Here is a 19222-nt window from a genome sequence, read left to right on the forward strand (position 1 = left end):
GCACAATACTATCCATCTTGACAGTGTTTATTTTCTCACTCGTTTCCCTAATCTGGGGCCGGTGCATCCAACAAAGAGTTGGTCCTCTATTCTGAATTAAATGGTCCAGGAAGTAAAGTTTAAAGGCCCTTTTAGGGTCCAACCTATGTAGCCTCTCTTCCTCTTTAGACAGATGAGGAGCAGGGTAGAAGTAAATATTTTGAGCAAGGTGAAACTGCGATAACACCTTAGGAAGGTAGGACATTCACTGAGCATGAACTTATCATTTGAAAAGACTGACAGGAACGTTACATGAAAGAGCCTGTAGTTAAATGTGTTCAAATGTAATCGCAACCAGAGCATTTTGATTGTGAAGGGCCTGAGTGGGCAGGAATGTAGTATATTGAAGGGTGCCCCCAATAAGTAAGTCAGTACTAAATTTAGGTCCCAGGTCGGCACCACAAAGTGGTTGGAGGAGGGAATTTGGGGGGGTTTGACAAGTCTTTTATAAATTAGAGCACAATTGCCATTGTGACGTATGAGCCGTGCTCCGGTGTGTGCTTGAAAATGGAGAGCGCAGCCAAATATCTCTTATCTGTAGTCACCTGCAATTCCTGTTGAGCAAGGTGTAAAAGAAAAGATAGCACCATAGGTATATTGCACAGGTAAGGATCCACATCCGTGGCTCCCCACCATCGGCAAAATGTCTTTGATCGGCAGACATAAAGAGCTTTAATTGCCGGCCTTCTGACTGAAAAAAACACCTTCATGGCGTCCTGAGTGAGGTCCACGTCTCTATATCTTTGCCTCTCAGTAGCCAAGCGTGAAGGTGGAGGGTGTTGATGCTCCGGTGGAGAACCAGGCCGTGAGGGTGTAAGTCCACCTTCTGAGGAAGACGATGTGCAGGGCCAATGGGCATATCCAGAAGGCCTGGGTACCACGTCGTCCTTTCCCAATCTGGAGCAATCAGTATCATAGTTGTGCCAAACCTTCTCAACCTCCTGCCAAAAAGAGGAATGATGTGGTCCTCAGGAACACATATAGGATTATAAAGTTCCAGTCCACCATAAACATGGCCCTCACTGCTACTCTCAGGGGACATTCCCTGGAGCATAATAGCACACACTTCCTGTTGAAAATGGATGTAAACATATCCACCTGAGGGGTTTCCAAACAGTCAGGATCTACAAAAGCACTTGCAGGCACAACTTCCATTTGTGGGAGACTGAGAGCTGCATGCTCAGGGCGTCCGCCATTGTGTTTTTCATCCAGGCTATGTGAAAACTAAAATATCTCATTCTGTAGCACCCGGAACCAGAGCTGCATTGCCTCCTTTGACAGGGGGAGTGATCCTACACCACCTCAGTTGTTGAGATAGTGCATGGCCACTAGGTTGTCTGTTATGGTCAGTGCAGTCTTCCTCTGTAACTAATGCAAAAAGGCCATCAGTGGCAGTCTGATAGGTCTCAGCTTCAACAGGTTTACATGGAGTTTAGTCCGTGCCGGGGACCAGAACCCGCACATTTATGAGATGTGCGCTCCAGCCTTTCAAGAAGGCGTTCGTAGCTGCAATCACCTCTGGCCAGGGTTGCCAAAAAATGTTCCGCCCGCCAGTTTTCTCTGCGGGCCGACCACAGAAGATCCTGTGCAACCCTGCTCAGGACACGGAGGCAGTTCGTCATGCTGCCTGAGAACTGTGACCACTGTGATCTTTCGGCCTCCGGCAGCAGAAAAATACAGGATTCCATGAGACCCAACAACTGTACGTAGTCCAGGGCAAGCCATCTGTACTCGTTCTGCAATTTCGTGACCATCTGTTGAATATGCAGAGCTCTGACCTCAGGACAAAAAGCCTTCCTCGAGGATGAGTTCTGGGCTGCTCCTATGTACTGGTATATTAATGAGGGTGACACTTGGGACTTCTTGGAATTGAGGGAAATGCCTCGCTTGTGCAAGAAGTGGCAGGTGCGGCTGAGATGCTCCTGAGATTGCTCTGGGGCGCCGCCTCTGAGCAGCCAAACATACAGGTTAAGGAAGACGTGAATCTCTCCTCTCCTTAGGCTGACTGCCACCATGGACAGCAACTTGGTGAAGACCCTGTGATGGAGATGAGCCCAAAAGATAAAACCCAAAACTGGCAGGGGGAAATGCCGATCACGAGCCTCAGGTACGTATTGTGCTTGAGGTATATGGCCACATGAAATAAGTGTCCTGGAGGTCGAGTGACACCAATCAACCCTGGAGATCTGGGCCTGGAGGGTCTGCGAGAATGCTACCATCTTGAATGTGGTCTTCCTAAGGAACTTGTTCCAGCGCCTCACGGCCAAGTGGGGTTGCAGTCCGCTGTCCATTTTCGGTAACAGGAAGTAAAGGAAATACCATCCCTGGTTCCTTTCTGCTTGAGGCAACAGTTCTATTGTGCCCCTCAGCAGCTGGGAAACAATTTCCTGCTAGAGTAGCGGATCAGGATTTCGATGAGTAGGTGGGGGCAATTTGGCAGTACCATTGGGTCACAACGTGAAGGAACAGAGGAAGGTGAAGATTCAAAGGACTTTCCACCTCTACTTCTGGCTGGTCTCGCCCATTTTCTTTGCCTTCGAGGAGTTTGGGCTTTTCCTCTCTGATTAAAGCAGCTGAAATAGTGAAAAGGTCTGCTCCTCTACCTCTCCACCGTGGATTGAGCCAGCTGTTGGCACACTAGTATTGGTCTCCATCATCATCGAAGATACTCCAGAATAACCTCATGAAATCTTTCCTTGACTGTCCTGCATATCTCAACGTTGACCCGGACAGGCCCCCTCAAGGAGGGGGCTGACATGACCTTGTAAGATGCTGAAGGAGTTGCGCTGTCAACAATGTTGAAGCTGCATGAAGACTCTATGAGGTTGACTTTGTGCCGAGCTCTTTGCCATGCAAGATGAGTGCTTATTGGAGTCATTGCCAGATTTATTGGGTGCGGTTGGTTCCATCATTTTCAGTTCAGAGGTGTAAACTGAAAGGGACGCTTTATTAAACATGCCCATTTTCAGATTAAATTCTTCTCTTTTTTTGCAGAAGCAGCCTTGATGGCAAATGTACCTGCCTGTTGGGCAAAGAGTCTGGGCCTCATTATGAGTGTGGCAGCCGGGAAAAACAAGGGTGCTGGTAAGCTCACCAGCACCATTGTTTCCGGACGGCCACACTCCAAGTCTGCCTGCCGGAGCTGCTGCGCTTGACAGATCTGACCCTGCCGGGTGCTGTGGCCACGGTAGGCAGAGCCGTCACGGAATCACCGGCACCATTAGCAACGGTGCTGGTGCTTCCGTGAACCCAGTCCAATGGGGACTAACATTTATCGGAACCTAGTTTACCGGTCCGCTAGGACTTGTAATGTCCCGGTGGTACCGGGAAGTTAGGTGCCGGTAAAATGTTCCAAGTCGGCGGCAACCCACCGGTAGCACCGGCAAAGTTACCGCCAGACTCGTAATGAGGCCCTCTGTGTTGGATGAAGATGACGAGGAACAGTAGGAGTCGCTTATTGAATGTAACCTCTTCCTGTGTTTTTTAGCCATTTTATTGGGCCGCTCTGGGATTTTTCAGTTGCATTGGAAGATTTTACCCTTGGACGATTTTTGTTTCAAGGGAGTAGTGCTAGGGATTTGGATGAGGAACCCCCGAGAGCTAGTTTAAATAATCCCTCTTTCAATGCCTTTGGTGTCATCGATTGGCAAGCCACAGTCGGCTAGTTTGTGTCTGGTACGAGACACTAGAGGCAAATTCTGTGAGAATCCATTATCAACATTTTGGCATTCCAATCCTCACATCTTTTAAAACCTGACAGTTTTGTCAACATTCTACAGAGAAAATCGATTTTAATCTAGTGCGTCAGAAAAAGATTCAGATGTGTGAAGCAGTATGTTCGGAAGAAGCATGCTTAGCATGTAGAAAAAAGGAACTAATGGAATTGTGAGCGGGGCAAGCTGATTATACTGGTGCAGACATGTTCGGTCTTCAGGATAAAGGGCAGTGAGGCATGATGCCCACTGCTGTTGAAAATGCCTCAGAGGTCTGCTAAAGTAAGAAAAATAAATACGAGATTTGCTAAAGCAGGAAAACTAGAAAGATTAGGAAATCCTGGGAGGACACAATCCATTCAAATAAGGATATTCAAAAGGACCAGGTCAGTCCAGGGGAGAATATTGAGTGTGGAGGTATGAGACAACATGACAACACTGGGTAACACAAAGATTAGCCTTGGTATAGTCAGACTGGAGAAGAGCACAAGAGACCATCAGGTGGAGAAGTGGGTTGGCGAGGGTAGGGCCACACATTTCTCCTAAACCCCACATTGGCTCAGCATACCAATCCGAAGAGGCCAACCATGGCCCAGCCTGGCAAGAGGTCCTTACCACACAGCATAAAGAGAGACCTGTGAAAACCCCTTTGGAAGCAACACACTGATGGACCCTAGAAACACCTGTGTACCCAAAAACCGTGGGCCTGCAACCTCGGAAAGCCTGAAATCCAGGCAGAGGGTCAGAGAAGACCCCCCCTATCTCAACAATACTGGGAGGGGAAAGATGCCCACTTTGAAAGGGTGGAATTTGTTTTATACATTGTGATTTTCTCTTATTGATCCTTGGAAAGACTTTGAAGACTTTTTTTTTTACCCTGACTCACTGAAATAGATTGTGTTAGACTTTGAAGCCAGAGGGGGGGAAACCCCTAGGGTGGGACTCACTGGTTATTCCCTCTTATTATTCCAGGACACATTAGCAGCCTTTAACTGGACACCTTACTTTATACTTTGAGCACTTCTTTATTAAAAGTCAGTGAAAACTGTTACTTTCTGTCTGGCCGTCAGTTCGGCAATCATGCTGAAAGGCGGGCAGTCGAGCAGCATGTCACAGAGCTAATATTCATAAAGTTTGAAAAGAAGGTTAAGCTTTGTGACAGCTCAGCAACCCTCTGCTTAACCAGATGGCATGCACTGTATCAAAAATAAATCTTTGTTTAACTTTTTATTTCCTAGGTCACGCCATTATTTCAAGTATCGCAGCACTAAAAAAAATGAAATACAAGCCAACCCTCTGAAAGTATACAATACGAATTAAGATCAAACGTGGCTGGGTGTCAGATGTGTTCTATAAGGTAATTTATTTTTAAACATTTAGTTTGCATTCCGTTGGCATCACTGCCCCTACGGCCTCCAAATTAGGGGTTATGAAGGCAGCTATAGATATCAATAAAATTGCCAAGTTTACCAGTGGATATGATATGATATGATAATATGATAAATCATTTATAACACACCTGTACACAAGTGTTTCTAGGCGCAACAAGACAAGGTAGGGAAGCGAGGGAGGACAAGACAATGTTACTAGTCCTTGTGTCATTCAGATCGTGCAAGTGCGAGAACGGGAGTGCAAAGGGAAAGGGAGGTGGGAGTGCAAGGGAGAGGGTATGGAAAAGAGGGCAGCAATGCGCTTGTTAGGGAGAGTTCTCAAAATGTGCTAATTTCCCTTACCTTTTGAGACCCCTAGCAACTTTGCTGGATTTCTAGGATTTGATTTTTTTACCTGGGAAGAGTGTGAGCCTTTTCTTCCCACTGTTCCATGTATTTTGATGTGTGTTTTACTTTTGTGTTTGGTTATGGAGTTTTAAAACAACTCCATAGGCATCATCTTTTTCTGTGTGTCACAGAGCACCTTCAGTGCAGTGGCACAGGGATGTCTTTCAGACTTCCCAAGGTTTAAATACCTTGTCTGGGCCTGACTACCCTCTCCCAGAGCATGTAAAGTTAAATTGACTTTACTAGTCTCTTTAAATGTACTGCCCCAGCACACACTATCTTCCTATAGAGTGCTGGAGGGGTTGCCTAGCTTCCCCTGAGTCAAAACACTCATGTAACAGTCAAATGTAATCCTTTCTTACTTTAAATGGCTGGTGACAGTGGTTTGGATCAAACTACAATGATTTTTCCCAACCGCGAACAACGGTAGCTAAAGCGTGGGTCAGCCATACTTTTCAATATGGCGCCCAAGTCCTATCTGTAAAAACAGACTCTGGTCATTTTTTTTCACCATTTCTTTCAGGAAAGGTCCTTCTTGTGTTTGTCTCTGCACGCCAAACCAGGTTTGGTCCCTTTGTTCGTTGGCCTTTGGCGGGATTCAGTCCTGAAGCCCTCCTCTGGTGTCTGAGCGTCTGGGATGGACAGGATGTGAGGGAGGTGCCCGAAACTCCCTGCGCTTAGTCTCCTAGGAGACCTGAATGCACTCTGGCGTGATTGGCCGGCTGGCTGTGCAGTAAGGACAGCCACCCTGCTGTGTGAGTGACAGCCAGGCTGGAATGAATGGATGAAAACTGTTTAAAAGCAGGTCTCTGGGACTTGGAAAGCAGAGTAGTTCACTGGAATGAAAGAACTGAAGACGAGCTAAAGGAAGAGGACTGCTGCAACTCCTGGACGACCGGTGAAGACCTGCTGCAGGTCCAAATTGCCTGAAAATCCATCGACAGAGAAGCCCTTCAAGGTTAACTTCTTCCCTTGAGTTTGGAGGAAACAACCAACTCTGAAATCCACCTGGACACCGTCCCCATCCTGGTCAAATTTTCTTCAGAGTGCTGTTGAAAACCGGATAGCCAGGGGTAAGGAAACCAGCTTGTGGACTTTAAGGCACTCACACCATAAAACAATGTTTTGCCAAGCTTGTGGCCTCATCCCTGGGCAGTGCAGGAACCTCCCAACGTCCTCCTTCTTGCCCCCATGACTGAAGCTCAGGAACAGCGAGATCTGCTGGAACTGCCAGGAACAACTGCCTCAGCTACAGCTCTTCTTCACTTTAAAGGTACTGTGCAAACGCGGTCCGGAAATCTTTTCGGCCACGGAGAAAGTTTGTGAAATTTTCCCTACTTCGAAGGCTTGTCCTTCCCTAAACATTCGTCAAACTTTTCGCCTAGCCAAATTCTTCTAAAATCAGTGGCAAAGACTAAACTGTTCACTACCAGACCTATGCTACCCTATACAAAGACTCTGAACCACTGACTTTGGCCCAGGCCTATGAACTGAATTGCTGGTTGTAGGTTACTGAAACCCTTTGCCCTGTCTATCAAAGTATTTGGGCTGTTTGTTCTTATAACCTTCTCTTTTCACCCCTTTGTAAAGTATTTGAAGTGCCATTTTGCTCCCACTTCAGGGGAGCTGAACATGTTCAGTTACTTATTGGTTGTGTATGTGTAGTGTATTAGTATCTGATATTGAGCTGCTCTTGCTAGTGTAATGTTTTCAAACTGACTGTGTAAATAAATGTATATTCTTTTACCAAGAAACCTTGAGTAAGTGTGTGTTTGAACCACTGTATTTGTTGGTCCTTTGTGTAACCTCTTGTACTGCTCACTTTACTCTTGAGATAAGTCTGGCTGCTCAGCCATCGCTACCACTTTACTGTGTAGTACAGGCTTGTACCAAAGGTGAAATTGTACTTACACTTGTAGTCGTAATTGCATGTAGTGTTCCCAAAGTGTACTGCATGTGATTCTGCCTAACAGCTCTGAGTAAGTTCAGCCAGGGCAGCACGGCTCTGGGTAGTGCAAGGAGAACAAGGGACTGTAGGGCACCAGTTACAGCCCCTTAGTGTGTGGTAGGTCTGGAGGCAGTGCAAGGGTGACTGATCAAGGAAGAGCCTGGTACCCAGTGAGACTGAGGGTAGCCAAGCAACCAGTCGGTACAGCAGACATGTAGGTCAGCAGGGGAGGGAGAGAGTGAAAGCAGAGGAGAAGAGAAAAGTTTTGAGCTGCTTCCTGAACTTCAGGTGGTCCAGCCCAAGTTTGAGAGTGGTAGGGAGGCCATTCCAGAGGAAGGCACCTGCAGAGGAGATAGATCTACCCCCACTCTCTTCCTAGAGAAGCGTCTAACCCTTAGAGAGTTGGAGGTAGCTGAGCAAAGGGCTGCAGAAGGAAGGTATTTTGGAAGAGAGCGTTGGATGTAGTGTGGGCCCAACCTAAGAAAGCCTTGTGGACAATGCAAAGGGTCTTGAAGTTGATCCTTGCAGCTACTGGGAGCCAGTGTAGAGATTTCAGGGCTGGAGAGATAAGGTCTCTGGGCTTGAGTAAAAGGATAAGTCTTGCTGATACCCCAGTAATCTCCAATTTACATCTCTGGAACTGTAAATCCTTTAATAGCTGATAATAATACCAAACAGCTTTATACCCATATTATCACATCTGTATAAGAAAAGAAAATTGATGGTAGCTTACCTGAGGGATATAATTCCTCCGTTCCTGGCATGCAGCATGGAACCATGCCAAGCTAAAGAGAGCGTGTGCCCGAGACATAAGGCCATTCTTGCTGATCTGTTCTGGAGTCCAAGATTCATATGTGCGCATCAGGTTCTTCTTAAGCCCTGGTGGTGCCTGAGGATACAAAAAGAACATTAAATGAAATTACAAAACGGTCATCTAGCCAAAAGCTGTAATACTGAAATAGTAACAGAGTACTGTAGAAGTTGAGCTTTCTCATTGTGGTGCATTACCACAACATATGTTAAGAAACATCCAGATCATTTCATATGATCGTGTGACTTTCTTTTCGGTAGCTTTCAACCTCGCTATTTTTAATCAGCTCCAAATAAGTCAACCCTTTACATTGATTAGTTAAACAGTCAAATTCTGAAATATGGTTCATGTGAAACTATGTTTGGTCAAATTGCATATTTAAGTCTGAAGGAGTCAGGTGTACTTGTTTACCTAGAAAATTCATCCAAATCCCTACTTCCTTAAGAAAGATCTAGAACGCTATGATGGAGAAAAGAAAAAATAACGTACTGCTAAAAAAAAAATTCTTTCTGATGGACGAATCCTTCCTCGCACAGATTTCCCATCTAATAAATGTTTTTGCCAACGTCAAACTGGCTTCTGGAATAATTTCAGGTGCCAGGGGGCATAGTGCAGATCCATGAGGGTTCCACTTGGTGTTGCTACAGCCCATAACTGACAATCTGACATTGTAGGTTGATATGCAGCCTGTTGCGCCCCATAACCTTTGTTCTGCTTTTATCCCCTGAAAAATACGTGAAAAGTCAGCGCCCAGAAGAGGGGCAACCCAGGGGTGAGACCACAACCTATATGAACTGTTGATACAATTGAGAAGGGTCCGTGCCCAAAAGAGGGGGACACAGGGGTGAATCATTATCTCCCTAATAAACTTTCATTTGGTTATAAAGGACTTTTGTTTTTTTTTTGTTATTTGAGCATGTCAGGCCGGAAGGCAAGAGACTTTCAAAGGAGACGAGACTTGGTCATTGCGGTCCTGAGAATTGTTGTGTCGTGCTGGAGAAGCCTGAGAATGTACTGTGCTCCAAGCTCCCATCTTACCCTATGCTTAAAGCGTGGGGAAAGGAGACCCAGGCTACTGCATCATGACATATTATTTGAAGAACACTCCTTTCTTCTCTTGAGAACTATCCCACTCACTTTTTGTATTAGTTGTAAGGTTTGGCAATAGGTTTCTTAGTATAGGCCATTTTTATTTGACACAACGCCACTAGGACTGACTTTTGAGGATTGCTCCCATCTTAGATTTAGGTTTAGATTAGGCATTTTCCCATCCATACAGAATTCATTGTTCAATAAACACCCTTGAACTGTGGTCACTTGTGGCTGTCTTACTTGTGGTCACCATGAGTTCCTCACAATGTGCTTCATCACATGGCAGTGTACAAAGGTAGCAATTTGTTATAGTGATGCGCGAGACACCTTTTGAAAGTTATTTTTCCCAGTACGCCACGCCACAGTGGCACCCTCTTCTGGAAAGCAGCAAACCGAGTCTGCTACTACTCCTAGCTGAAATGTTTTTTTGTGCTCCTTTCTTTAACGCTTACCAACACGGGGCAAACAATTTATGCCCTTTAAAGGTCTTCAGAATGAAAGGCGAGAGAATGATCCACTAGACCACTTGAAGGTCCTTACTAAAACAGCTGCAATAGGTCTGTAAAAGTATAACATAGTAAAAGGTTGCCTAAAAATAAGACAAACTGCCTCCAATCTCGGTGTGCACACAGACTACCTCACAGTGAAGATTGCCACCTCACCTAAAACCACACTCACCATTCACTTAGTGTATCGCCCTCCAGGCCCCATGGCCGACTTCCATGACAGTCTCCTGCACCTCATTAGTGAAAACGTCAAAACGTCCTCTAAAACACTAATCCTAGGGGACTTCAACCTCCCAAATCAATTACCCCAAAGAAAGGTCAGCCAAAGCTCTAGCTCAAGCTTTCACAGAGCTCAGCTTCCAGCAAAGAAACCTTACACCGACACACAGCAAAGGTTGCACCCTTGATTGGGTAATAGATCACAATTGCGAAGTAGATCTCAGCTCCAACATACCTATTCCATGGTCCGACCATCACCTCATCCACTTTTTCATCCCAGCTGGCACCACTACACCTATAAATCCTAACCCCATGCCCCTGGCATTAGCCAGAAGTGCCACAAACCTCACAAAGGAAAATATCCTCCCTTATCTCGACACACTCACACTGTACCTCCACAACTCTTCTGACCCATCAATACTAGCGCATACCTGCAATTCCATAATGGTTAACGCCATAGCCTCCATCGCACCACTGCAGAATAAAAAAGCCAAAAAAATAAAACACAACAACGCCTGGTTCTCTGAGGAACTCAAGGTTCACTGCTCGCAAAAAAGAAAAGCACTGACCAAATGGCTAAGCTCCCCACAAGAAGCCATGCTATCTACTTACAAATCCATTGCTGCAAAATACAAAAAAGCTATAATCACAGACAAATCCTACTCCTACAAAAACCGAATCACTAACGCCACATATGAATCAAAGGAGCTCTTTGCCATCTTCAGAGAGCTGTTCACCCCAGCCACCAATTTACAAGAGATTGTCAAAGACAAAGCCTGGTGCACTAATGTTCAAACAGCTTTAACAAATAAAATCGAGCTCCTACAGAAAAATATCACTGAACACCACAAAAACCTCTCCAAACACATCAATCTCCACACCAATCCAGACACCACGCCCATCACACTCAATAAAACCTTTCTCCTTCAGACAACTTACTATAAAGGAAGTAATAGAAATTGTCAACAAAATTGAACCCTCCAACTGTAAAGGGGACGCATGCCCAGCCAAACTAGTCAAAGAATGCGCTGATACACTGGCCCCCTTCCTAAAAACCTTAATCAATGCCTCATTTAACTCCAACACAGTCCCCAACAACTTAAAAGAAGCTTGGGAACGTCCTCTACTAAAGAAACCTCCTCTCGATCCCGAAGTAGCTAATAACTACAGGTCAATTACCACCGTACCGTTCCTGCTGAAACTTCTGGACAAGGTGGCCTACACCCAAATCCAGCAATTCTTAAAAGAGAATACAATTCTTGGAAAGAGACAATCCGGGTTCCGCCCTAATCACGGGACAGAGTCAGCCCTCCTCAACTTAAAAATTCAACTTAGGGATATTATGGACAAAGGTAAACCTGCACTTCTCCTCCATGATATCCTCCGCAAATAACTAAAAACGCAGCTCATTTCTCTCCACTAGCCTCGGCTTGGATTGCATCATTCCTCAGCAGACTGTCTTATGAGAGTATTCTCCGACACAGACTGTCTTAATTCCCCCTCACTGGCATCTACGAACAAGATACTGCAACCCTTAACAACATCTACACTGCCATCCGAACCTGGATGGCAGCCAATGATCTCTGTCTCAATGGGGACAAAACAGAGATTCTTGTCGTAGGCACCAAAGACACCCTCAACAAACTCTCCCCACACTACAGCACCTTTACCGTAGACAACACCACCATCAAAGTATCTTCAGCAGTAAAAACTCTAGGTGTGTACATCGACTCTACCCTCGCCATGACCCGTCAGGTCAACGCCATAGCCTCCTCAGCTGCACTCACCACCAAAATCATTAATGCAGTTAAAACTCATACTCCATCTTCCACAAAAAGTTGAAAACCACTCTGTTTTATTAATCCCGCTCTAACCATCTGTGACTGCATGCGCTGCACATTCAATGTTCCACTGTAACCAAGGAACCTGCACCTGTGTCCTTACTCATTGTGAATGTTGGCCAAGCTCTTAGTGTGTAAAATGTAATCCTAAGCCTTCTGTAACAAGCGCCACGATGCCTCAGGGCCGCTGTGCGCTATATACATTTTAATAAATAAATAACCTTTTATAGGCTGGTCCCAACCATTCTACGTGACGTCGGACACTATCTGATCACCTCCCTAGGTGCCACCAGCAAGCGAGGAAGAATTATCTTTAGACACGGCCGTCCTGAGGGCCCATAGACAGGCCATCTCCATCTCGAAAAGACGGCAAACAGAAAACACGCATTCCGAGGAACTCATTAAAGCACAAGGAGTGGTGAAAGCACAAGAGCACACAAGGTGCATGTTTCACCTTAAGACAGATTCATGAACGTCATGCGTGTGCAGGGAATGCCGGCAGCAGCGTCAGGCTGCAAATGGCTGCAGGTCCGGCTCGAAAAGAAATCACTCTGCGGTGGACTTTAAACATCGTTCAAGAGGTGTTTAAGTGCCAAAAAGCATTGGTGCATACAAATGAAAATAATAACTGCCATATAGTTAAGTGCCGTCATTTGCTCCTACTTCGGAGCGTGCACAGCTCCCCAGCAACAGCAGCATGTCGGCAGACATGAGCGAGAGGGTCGAAGCCCAGCTGGTGCTTCGGCCATTTCATAGCCAAGCTAAGCAAGATGCCATGCCAACGCCACACACTGCTCCCGAACTCCCTTGTCTCCTTTTTCTTTTATTACATTTACAGTACCAATGTTTTGGCTAGGTGGCTTACGCCACCAAAGCGCCAAAATGAAAAAGATGTGCCATCTTGAATATATAAGATCTCTCATGCACCACGCCTCAAATCTTCTCCACCTGAACACAGAGATCTGTAGACGGTCTGCGTGCAATCAGCAACACCTCGAGTACCTCCTCCGAGAAGTCTCAGTCTTCATACCTCATCCTCTCAAGAGCCATGCATGTAGGTTGAGGGACTCCGGGTTCAGGTGGGGTATCCGACCTTCCGACTGGGTCAGGAGATCCGGGTGCCAAGGCAACCAGTGAGGCGGACAGATGGACTGATACAAGAGATCGGAGTACCACGCTCTCCTGGCCCAGCATGGGGCGATCAAGATAATGGTTGCTCAAAATCTCTTCCACCTCCTGAGAACCGTTAGAATGACAGGAATCGGGGGGGGGAGACGTAGTGGTGACGAAAGATCCAATCCGCCAGAAACACGTCCCCAACTGCTCAGAGCATCTGCCAAACCATTCTCTGACCCCGTTAGATGAACTGCCGAGACCGAGATCCGGTTCTCCAGTAACCAGAACCACAGCTGCATCGCCTCTTTGCAGAGGGGAAGGGAGTGCACGCCACCATGCTTGTTCAGGTAGTGCATGGCCACCGTCTTGTCTGTCAGAATCAGGACACGTTTCCCTTTGAGAGATGGGGCAACAGCCCTCAGGGCATCCGTGATAACCTGGGCCTGAGGCTAAGGAGGCCAGAAGTGTTCCCCCGCCAAAAGATTGCCACGGTTGGTCCACCAGCTGAGACTGTGGACCACTTGGCTGGACAACTTGAGAGGATCTGTGAGTGCTCTGAGGTACTGTGACCACTGACCTCTCAGGAGCCACTGAAGGGATCTCATGCGCAATCTGGCCTCTGGCACGAGAAAAATACAGGAGGCCAAAAGACCTAAAAGGTGGAGAAAGGAAGCTGCTGGTAAGGTGGAGTGATTCTGGAACAAGTGTACCATCTGTGCTATGTTGCTGACCCTCTCATCGGGAGTGAAGGCCTTCCCCACCCAGGTGTCTAGGACTGCTCCAATGAACTGGAGCATTTGAACTGGCATCACATGGGATTTCAAGTTCAGGGAGAAGCCCAGACTGTGCAGTAGCAGGCAGGTGTCCTCCAGATGAGACGAGACCTGCTCCGCCAAGTTCCCTTGGATCAGCCAGTCGTCCAGAATTGGAATACATGGACTCCGGATCTCCTGAGGTGAGCTGTGACTACCGCCATGAGCTTGGTGAAGACCCTTGGACCAGAGGTCAACCCAAGGGAAACACTTTGAAATGATAGTGCTTGTCCCCTATGAGGGACCTCAGGAACTTCCTGTGCTTTTGATATATCGGCACATGGAAATAAGCGTCCTGCAGATCTATTGACACCCGCTAGTCCTCAAGTTCAAGAGCGTGGAGAATTTCTCTTAGTGTCACCATCCTGAATTTGTCTTTCCTCAGAAACTTGTTCAAGGCCCCAAAGTGCAGAATGGGACCGAGACCACCTCCTTTCTTGGGCACCAGGAAATATTGAGAATACCAAACCGAACCTCTCAGATCAAGAGGTACCTCTTCCACAGCACCCTTCGACAACAGGGCTTGAAATTCTTCCTGGAGCTCCTGTCCCGGTTGAATTGGAGGCGGTAGGGGTCTCTTCGGTGGTTTTCTTAAGAAGAGCAGACAACACCCCCACAGAACGAGCAGCGGGGCCCAGGTGTAGGATGTAATGTCCTGCTAACCGCCCACCAACCAGCAAGTCACGGGAGGGGGAATCAAATTGGCTTAGAGGGCGGTGCCGCCACTGCTGCTGTTTGCTGGCCTCTCAAAGCCCCTCTGCCCCTTCTGGGATGTGAGAAATTCCACTGCTCCTGCCGGGCCTGAAGGAGCTGCGCTTTCCTGCCGAAAAGCACATACAGCTTGTAGCCTCTGCCCCTAGGAGCAAGGCTGAAGGCAGGTTTGGCTGGCTGCGCAGCAAGGCCCATCAATTTTGTAGCTATTTTAGACAGTCTGAACCTTTCCAGAGAGTCATCAGCCTTCTGGCCAAAAAGAAACTCTTCTCTCGAAAGGCTTGTCCAGTGGCTTATTCTGAACGTTCGGGGAGAAGCCAGAGGTTTTCAGATAGGCTTGCCTTTTCAGTACTACTACCGACCCCATCGACCGCAATGTCTTCTCACCAGGTTTCAGGCTTCAAGAGGTGCACCGACTGCCATTCCAAAATGACAGTGACCGACCCACATGACATTTGTCTTTGGTGTCTGGGTGTGGATCACGACACAGAGGGATGTGGTTGTGCTCCAAAATGCAGCTGAAATCTATCCATGAGCGGGCCGCCAAACTTGCTTTGGGTTGTCAGCCCCCAAAATCTCTGGTGCAGTGGCTTGTCCGATCTTCTGAGGCCGAGACAGAAGGGCCCACCCCCGAGAAGGAGAGGGAAAAACATCATCCTCCGAACAGTAAACCCTGGCGATGAAAGCGCCCTGCCACACTGGAGGGGACAGACGAGGAAGAGGTCTGTGGTCTTTCCTCCTCTACTTCTGGAAGGTCAAGAGAAATGTCTCTGCCCTTGTCCTTGACGAGTGGCTGGCTGTTTACCTTTTTGTCCATAATTGTTATAGCGAAAAAAGTTTGCCCTTCTATTGAGTGGAAGGTTGAGCAGACTAACTTATTGCCGCACCAAAGGACTTTGCTGCAGCCTTGGACGCCTGCAATTTTTCAAGGCTGTTCTTTTGTCCAAAAAGATGGGAGCCATCAAAGGGCATGTCAAGCAGCTTCGCTTGGAGTCTTGCACAAATCCTGATTTTCTCAGGCAGGCGAATCTTCGCATGACATAACTGGCTGCCATAGATCTCCCGACAATATCGGCTGTGTAGAGTCCAGACTGCAGAGATTGGCGCATTGCTTCTTTTCCATCCGCTACAATGTTGAGGAAACCTTTCCTTATTTCACCCTCAGGGATGTGCTCAGCTGCCCCAGCTATCACAGAACAAAGGTTATGTGTGTATTTTGACAGTGCACATGAAGCATTAACAGCTTTCAGTGCAATACTGCCAGAGGCAAAAACCTTTTTCGCTAATGCGTTGTAGCGCTTGTCATCCCTGTCAGGAGGTCAAGATGGATAGGTGCTTGCCTTATTACCCACAGTCGCAGCTTGTACTACCTAACTATCATGAGCCAGATGTCTGGTTAGGAATACTTCTTTCCAAAATTCTTGTGGACGGCAGGGAGTCTTTCATAGCTCCATGAGGGGATTTTATATGGCATTATGTAATGGAAGGATGTGTTCAATGTTTGTGTCGTTGTCAATAATGTCAGTGAAGTCACCTTCCATTATTTTCTGAGGTGGAGGGCCCCAACCTGAGACATCCGTCACTTTAGCCATCATTCTCCTATATGTCAAATTTGTATGGGCTCTAGGATCTCCCTGTGGGAATTCCACCTCAGGATAGGTGTCCAAGCCACTTGTGTCATGCAGGGCTGAGGCTAAGTCAGACAACCTCTTTTCCTCATCATGAAACGCCTCAGGATTTGAAGGAAGGTTCATGGGTTAGAACCCGAAAGGAACTGGGTTGTCATCCTCATCAGAAATGTCCTAAAAAGATGACAAACTCCCTATTAGATTTTGGAATTAATCTGCTCGAGGGGTCTTCAACGTTTGCCCGGGGGTAGGGGGCTGCCAGGATCAGTTGGGAGAAAATGACAGAGCCTTTTGAACAAGATGGCCTTGCAGCTCCGGATTTTGAACTCTGCTGCTGAGGCGCATTTAGCAGGACTCTAGTATGGAGACAGTGCAGGAGTTTGGGTGGCAATGCAGGCTCTGAATGGGGCAAATCAGGGATTATGCCAGTCACAGACAGGAAAACTGCAATACCAACGGGCTGTCCCCTTCAAGAGGAAGAGGAAGGGTTCAGGTATCTGGGGATACATGATGCAAGGACATTCTTGGAGGGCAACCTTGACCCAGTGATCATTGGATTAAGGGAGGATGCCAAGCATTGGGCTGCACTGCCAGTAACACTGCTATGGAGGGTTAATCTGCTCAAAATGCTAGCACTCCCCCCGGTTGTTATATACTACAAAAAACTCTGGTGCTGATAACCAATAAACAATTTGACGTGATTATCGCCCTGATAAGACTGATCATATTGGGTAACAACAACATACACACTGTGACAAGGTACATATGGGAAGGAGGAGTTGTGCTACCCGAATGTAGCCACTGAATGGCTGTTCAGGGGGAGATCCCTCTCGCACATGAGACTTGAGTTAGCATCCATGCACAGAGCAAAGGATGCATGCATTATATGGGAACCCAAGGTGGCGGCACCTTCCCCCAGCAGTGCAAAGACTGGTACAAATTAGTGAGGAAACCACGAAAGCTATGGGTTGGAAAGGGAAAATGACTAAATGGCAACCACTGTGGGATAACCAGGGTCTCAAGGAGGTCTGTAAACTGGGACAACAGCCGCGTTGGATCAGGGTGGGTATTAATTTATTTTGATATAGCGGAGTAAATCAACTTTTCAAAAATACAAAACAAGTATTACACTTTTCAAATTATACTCAAAGTTACATAATATACATGATAAAAAAAAATAGTTCTGATGATCAGTAATTAATAAAAACAGATAAAAACTAAAAAGCCTAACGCAATTCAATTCCTAAGTACATAATAATAAGCTTTAGATATTTGCAAACGATATTCACCATTGTTCTTACAACTTAATTTCACATGGCAAGATAGCTTCAAGGAAATGCACTTAAGCTTTTATCACTGGGAATTTCATACTAGAGAATAAAATACTCCATATCTGATTTTCATCGAATTCCTCATGCAGACTCAACAGGTTAGTGAGGAATTTAGCTCGTTGTTCATGCAGGTTGCCACAAGATACTATCAAATGCTGTAGAGTTTCCCTTCCTTACAAAAGGGGATTCGCAAAAGCGACAGAAATTCATATTGGCTGGAATAATGCTACGCCTGACCATGATTTCCCTGGTTAACCATAAGTTTAGTCTGAGACGTAGAAATTTATTCCGTATACTGCCAGAAGGACATTTCAACAGATAACCTGCCACTTGGCCCATCACCTTGTTGCCAAAATTATTACTATTGAAATCTTTGTATTTTAAACAAGATTCACGATTTTGTATCCAGACCCAACGATAGAATTTTGTTTTAGCATGGACAGGATTTTCAATTAGGAGCAATAACGATATGTCAGCTTCTGCCAAAGTATTCAGGACAAGGTTACGCCATCTCACTGGGAAAGCATGATTTGAGGAGGTCAGATAATGGGCAACTGTGCCCAAGATGTTATTATTTTCCAAACCCAACAAACACTTACGAAAAAAGGAGCACATCCGCCACTTAACTCTGATGGCCAAAGAATTCAGGCCTAATTCAAATCGTAAAATAGGCATGGGTGAGCAATTTGGAAGATGTAAAACCCTTTTCCAAAAACAGGCCTCGAGTTTATTCCATGCTTTATCATTTATATACAGTTTTGATTCAACACCATACAGCAGTATGGGAATTACTTTTTGCTCATAGAAAAATAGAAGATGTTTTAAGGTAAATTTCCCATACTTATAAAGGAGGATTCTAGCTTGTGAGATCAGATTCAAAGGTTTACACTGAAGAGTGATCAAGTAGGTATTATCAACAATCGTACTCTGTATCATCACCCCCAAGTATTTGTAATCTGATACTATTTCCATATGTTCCTTTCGGATGGACCAAGTGCACTTATTAGTTTTACATTTACATTGCGGTCTGCAAACCACAATCTGTGATTTATCCAAGTTGACTATAAGATGGTTCTTTTCAACATAAATAGAAAGGGCAGATAGTAAATTCTGAAGTCCCTTGGGAGTTTGTGATACAAAGACCAAATCGTCAGCGTACAGTAACCAAGCTATACGCTGACCCCCCAATTCAGGGGCATCAGAAGCAATTTGAAGAAATGAATTGCCCATATCAAAGATCAAAAGATTAAACAATATGGAAGCTAAAATACATCCCTGCTTGAGACCCAAATAAGTAGAAAAAGATGATGACAGGAGACCCTCTAAAGATAATCTTACACACAAAGAGGTCTCCGTGTGTAGCTGGATCACTAGTGCTAAAAGAGAGGGTGGACAACCAAGTAATTTTAACTTTTGAAATAATAAAACCCTGATTATTGAGTCAAATGCCGTCCTGAAATCAATAAATGCGAAATATAGGGGTTGTTTCCGGAAAGCATACTGTGCTTTGAGCATATTAATAGTAATGATGTTAGGGAGGGTGCCTGGCCCAGTCACAAATCCAGATTGAAAAGGATCTCTCTTAAAGCAATTTTTGTCCAGTTATTCAAATCCCTTAATATTAGACGGCAAAAGATCTTCCCAGGCACGTCTAACAGGGAAATGGGTCTATAGCTG

At 46.0% G+C, this 19222-nt stretch overlaps 1 protein-coding gene across 3 annotated transcripts in view; it reads right to left on the bottom strand.

Annotated features, from left to right (window-relative positions):
- Positions 1–19222, bottom strand: part of DYNC2H1 (dynein cytoplasmic 2 heavy chain 1) — a 3314293-nt gene that overhangs the window by 444976 nt on the left and 2850095 nt on the right. For all 3 annotated transcript variants that reach the window (XM_069639013.1, XM_069639012.1, XM_069639011.1), the window contains one exon: positions 8212–8367. In XM_069639013.1, coding sequence (XP_069495114.1) covers positions 8212–8367 — 156 coding nt within the window. The remainder of the gene's footprint in view (positions 1–8211; positions 8368–19222) is intronic.

The sequence above is a fragment of the Ambystoma mexicanum genome, chromosome 7q (genome assembly GCF_040938575.1).
Source record: "Ambystoma mexicanum isolate Mex_15411 chromosome 7q, UKY_AmexF1_1, whole genome shotgun sequence".
In the NCBI taxonomy this organism is placed as follows: domain Eukaryota; kingdom Metazoa; phylum Chordata; class Amphibia; order Caudata; family Ambystomatidae; genus Ambystoma; species Ambystoma mexicanum.